The following is a 5,000-nucleotide window of genomic DNA, read 5'->3' as shown; positions in this document are numbered from 1 at the left end:
GAGAGAGAGAGAGAGAGAGAGAGAGAGAGAGAGAGAGAGAGAGAGAGAGAGCGAGAGAGAGAGAGAGAGAGAGAGAGAGAGAGAGAGAGAGAGAGAACCTGTCCCCGAGGCCCAAAACGAACCTGGCAACAAGGCGGGTTCTTGACCCCCGAGCAGGTGGGCGGGCGTGAACCCCCCGGCGCCTCGCCTCCGCGTCCTCCCGGCCCCTCGCGATGCACGCCCAAGGGAAACCTCGACCTGGATCGGCACGTCACAGCCCGTCACAGTCGGCCCCGCACGCCGCCCTCTCTTCCGGCTAAACAACGCTCACGTGCAAGCGGACAGGCGTACGCGTTGCTTCTTACGCCCGCCATTGCATCTCTCGCATGTGTGTGTGTGCGTCTGCTTGTGGGTGTGACGGACGTGCAACATGACCCCCTTTGGTGTACACTCACGCACGCACACGCGCGCACAGACGTACGTATGCACAAACACACACACGCCCACCTCCGTGGCTAATGCACTGCGCCGACGCCAACAGTAAGTTCTCGTCAACCAACAAAAATGCTTCTTCGAGCGCCCTCACCTGGACTGAAGGCGGCCTCGCCACTCGCAATCCTCGACGGAACAAGCACACGCACACGCACGAGCACTCTGGTGTGAAAACAGCTTGTTCGGCCGACGGGGGGCGGAGCAGGACTTGGAGCTGCGGGTCCGCGGCAGAGTGGCACGTCCTCCCTCGCTCACGGCTATATTTACACTGAAGGACCCAACCCACATGATCTTCCGTTCTCTCGTCGACGGCCGTGCCTTCGTGGGCCGCCTCGCGTTCGCCGCTCAAATACGATCACGCGGTTTCCTCCTTCCGCACGCGGGACTTGACAGGCGGCAAAGTCGTCGTGGCGTCCGCTGACGAAGGATTATACGGCGGCGCCCTCCACGCCGGATGCGAAATCCGGGGAAATTAAAGGGAGAAAATAAAGGACCTGGCACCTCTCCGCAGGACGTGCCACAGTCTAGCGTTCCGGTGGCACATGGTCGCCACTCACCGGTGCCTCTCGCCCATGGCACTCGGAGGGAAGGGGAGGGAAGGGGAGGGAACGGACACACAAAATCACGCACGACGCCCAAAGCAGGTCCCACCGCGAAGAAATGGCCAAGAAAACGGAAATACGCAGAGAGAGAAGAGAAAAGGAGAGAAAAAGGGGGAGTCCGCGCAGGGCAGAGATTTTCCAGATCCCTCCTCCCCCCACGTTCAGTTGGCCCTCCAAGACAAGACAAGACGTTCGGAAGGCAGGGCACAGCTCCCGACCGCCCACAACAGAGGGGGAAATCGCGCTATTCAAGGAAGCGTCTGCCAAAACCTATGCCTTCTCTGCCTACCGTTCGGACAAATATGGCCGTACTTAAACCAGATATTCGTGGGCACAGGAGTTCATTTACATAAGGAATGAGAAGTGAGAGAACTAGATGGGGTGGGAGGGTTAGGGAGGGAAAGAGCGTGAGGGCGGGGAGAGGGGGAAGGGGGAGGGAGGAGAGGGGGAGAGAGAGAGAGAGGGAGAGGGGAGAGGGAGAGGGGAGAGGGAGAGGGAGAGGGAGAGGAGAGGGAGAGGGAGAGGAGAGGGAAGAGGGAGGGAGGGAGAGGGAGGGAGAGAGAGAGAGAGAGAGAGAGAGAGAGAGAGAGAGAGAGAGAGAGAGAGAGAGAGAGAGAGAGAGAGAGAGAGAGAGAGAGAGAGAGAGGGGGGAGAGAGGGAGGTGTGTATATGTATATGTATATATATATATATATATATATATATATATATATATATATATATATATATATATATATAATATATATATATAATATATATATATATAATATATATATATATAATATATATATATATATATATATATATATATATATAGAGAGAGAGAGAGAGAGAGAGAGAGAGAGAGAGAGAGAGAGCACATTAAAAAAAGGACAGGTCAGTTCGAAGAGAGGAAAAGACAGAAAATTTTAGAAAGGAGAGAGAGAGGAATAGAGACACGCGAGAGGGATAGAGAAACCGCCGCAAAAGATGAAACCAGAACGGAGAGGGACAAACCCCCCCAAAAAAGAGACGCACAAAAGGAAAACAAGAAAAATAAACGCCCTTTCTAGAAGCCAGTCAGAAGTAAAATGCACACGCGCCCACCTCCGCCACACAGCATCGCCCACCCGCGGCAGAACGATGCCAGCAATTACCACCAGTTGGGCTGACCGCAACATGCCACCCACCCCTTCCCCCTTCCCTCTCCCCTCCCCATCCCTCTCCCCTTTCACCCTCCCTTCCCCTCCCCCTCCCCATCCCCCCATCTCTCTACCCTTCGCCCTCCCCATCCCTCTCCCCTTTCACCCTTCCCCTCCCTCCCCCCATTCCTCTCCCCCTTTCAGCCCTCCCCCATTCCTCTCCCCTTTCACCCACCCCTTCCCCCTTCCCCTCCCCATCCCCCCATTTCTCTACCCTTTCGCCCTCCCCCATTCCTCTCCCCTTTCACCCTCCCTTCCCCTCCCCTCCCCCATTTCTCTCCTCTTTCACCCACCCCTTCCCTCCCCTGCCCCCATCCCTCTCCCCTTTCACCCACCCTTCCCCCTTCCCCCATTCCTCTCCCTTTCACCCTCCCCCATTCCTCTCCCCTTTCAGCCCTCCCCCATCCCTCTCCCCTTTCGCCCTCCCCCTCCCCCTAACCCCTCCCCCTCTCCCCCTCTCCCCTCCTCCCTCTCCCCCTTCACCCTTCCCCTTGTCATCTAGGCTGAGGACGTGACCTACCTGGACCGCAATCCACACAGGGCCTTAACTTCCTCTTTCCGGCAATAAGAGAGATGTAAAGATGGATAGATGGATAGATAACAAAACAAAAGAATGGGAAATAGCATGAGGGACAGATAGTGAGCCATGAAGGAAGAGGGAGAGAGGGAGGGAGGGAGGGAGGGAGGAAGGGAGGAAGGGAGGGAGAGGGAGGGAGGGAAGGAGGAAGGGAGGGAGAGGGAGGAAGGGAGGGAGAGGGAGGAAGGGAGGGAGGGAGAGGGAGGGAGTGAGAGAGAGAGAGAGAGAGAGAGAGAGAGGGAGAGGGAGAGGGAGAGGGAGAGGAGAGGAGAGAGAGAGAGAGAGAGAGAGAGAGAGAGAGAGAGAGAGAGAGAGAGAGAGAGAGAGAGAGAGAGAGAGAGAGAGAGAGAGAGAGAGAGAGAGAGAGAGACACACAGAGAGATGAAAAGCAACAAAAAAAAATAAAATCCCCAAGTAAATCGAAAGGAACGAGAGGAGAGGGAGAGGGAGAGAGAGAGAGAGAGAGAGAGAGAGAGAGAGAGAGAGAGAGAGAGAGAGAGAGAGAGAGAGAGAGAGAGAGAGAGAGAGAGAGAGAGAGAGAGAGAGAGAGAGAGACACACAGAGAGATGAAAAGCAACAAAAAAAATAAAATCCCCAAGTAAATCGAAAGGAACGAGAGGAGGGAGAGGAGAGGGAGAGAGAGAGAGAGAGAGAGAGAGAGAGAGAGAGAGAGAGAGAGAGAGAGAGAGAGAGAGAGAGAGAGAGAGAGAGAGAGAGAGAGAGAGAGAGAGAGAGAGAGAGAGAGAGAGAGAGAGAGACGTGACAAGAAGATGACAACCTCTGCGACAGAGAGCCGGAGACTTGACAGCAAAGAGAAGCCACGGAGGCCAGAGGCGACTCGCCACGCCGGACCCGAAATAAGACAAAAGCCCGCGCGCCCCGATGACGCAACGTCCACGTGGCAAGCAACAATACGGCGCGTTAAACGTTGCGTAAGGCAGGCAGCGGTGCCCTTGTCGGCCAGCTGCGCTCGGGCTCGGGAATGCGGCCCCCAAATTGCCCAAATAAAGGGACTCTCGCAAGCACGTAATCCCCACGCAAGCTTGTGGCACGCAACGTACTGACACGTACCCACGGCCACGCGAAAACAGCCTCCGCCCGCGAACGCAAAAAAAAACAACAGCAGCCTAGCATGCAAGTCATCGTGACTCAGCAGTTTACGCAAGAGAGTGACGCCAACGAAGGGGGAGGGGAGGGGAGGGGTGGAGGGGAGGGGAGAAGGGGAGAGGAAGGAGTGCCAGGCTAGGACTCCCTTCCTCCTCCTGATCCCTCCGACCTCCCTACCCCCCCCCCCTCTTGGGCCGCGTATGGGCTCCGTAAAGCCAGCGCCGGTGCCAGAGAGCCGCTCATTCTGACACCGCCCGCTGGCAGAAGGGCTTCCCCCTCCCCCTTCCTATCCCCGCTTCCCCCTCCCCCCCCCCCTCCTTAAGCGTGAGTGAGCGAGCAATGACGCGGCATTTACCGTCGTTCATTCATTCCCAGTATCACTGCCACGCCGTGCCTTGGTATGCGGGTGCCGTGGCACTGCTAGACCATCTGGCAGCGCGTGGAGTGCACGCAACTCCCTCCCCCAAACCCTTCCTTCCTTCCTTCCCTCCCTCCCTCTCTCTTCACTCCTCCCTCCCTCCCTCCCTCCCTCCCTCTTCACTCCTCCCTCCCCCTCCCTCCCTCCTTCCTTCCTCCCTCCTTCCCTCCCTCCCTCTCTCTTCACTCCTCCCTCCCTCCCTCCTCCTTCCCTCCTCCCCCACTCAACTACATCTGGGTCCCCCCTCTCCCAAAAGGCCACACGCCCTCAGGCCCCCGGGCGCACCCCCCCCCCCCCGCCCGCCACGAAAGCCCTCGCTTAAAGAGGTTCAACAAAGGAGAAAAAAAGTATGATATGAAACAACAACAAAAGAGCAAACAGTGATTAATAATTATATTAATAATAAAAAATAATGCTAATAATAATAACAACAACAAATACTAATAATATTAACAAAATATTGATGATGAAGACATTAATAATAATAATAACAATAAAAATAACAAGTTATTAATAATAATGATAACAGTAATTAACAATAATAATAATAATAATAAGAAGAAGAAGAAATGATGATGATGAAAATGAAAATAATAACAATAACAATAACAACAAAAATAAAACAATAATAGCAACAAAATTAC

At 54.6% G+C, this 5,000-nt stretch overlaps 1 protein-coding gene across 5 annotated transcripts in view; it reads right to left on the bottom strand.

Annotated features, from left to right (window-relative positions):
• Positions 1-5,000, bottom strand: part of Acsl (Acyl-CoA synthetase long-chain) — a 78,883-nt gene that overhangs the window by 51,116 nt on the left and 22,767 nt on the right. The window contains exon 1 of one of the 5 annotated variants that reach the window (XM_070141723.1): positions 566-774. The exons of 3 other annotated variants lie outside the window; for them this stretch is intronic. In XM_070141723.1, coding sequence (XP_069997824.1) covers positions 566-759 — 194 coding nt within the window. In that variant the 5' untranslated portion in view covers positions 760-774. Of the gene's footprint in view, positions 1-565; positions 775-5,000 lie in introns of those variants that run through there. One more of the 5 variants, XM_070141727.1, reaches the window with a different exon arrangement.

This window comes from Penaeus vannamei, chromosome 28 (genome assembly GCF_042767895.1).
Source record: "Penaeus vannamei isolate JL-2024 chromosome 28, ASM4276789v1, whole genome shotgun sequence".
NCBI classification, from domain to species: domain Eukaryota; kingdom Metazoa; phylum Arthropoda; class Malacostraca; order Decapoda; family Penaeidae; genus Penaeus; species Penaeus vannamei.
Note: the sequence above shows the minus strand (reverse complement) of the source record. Positions and strands in the feature narration are given on the sequence as shown.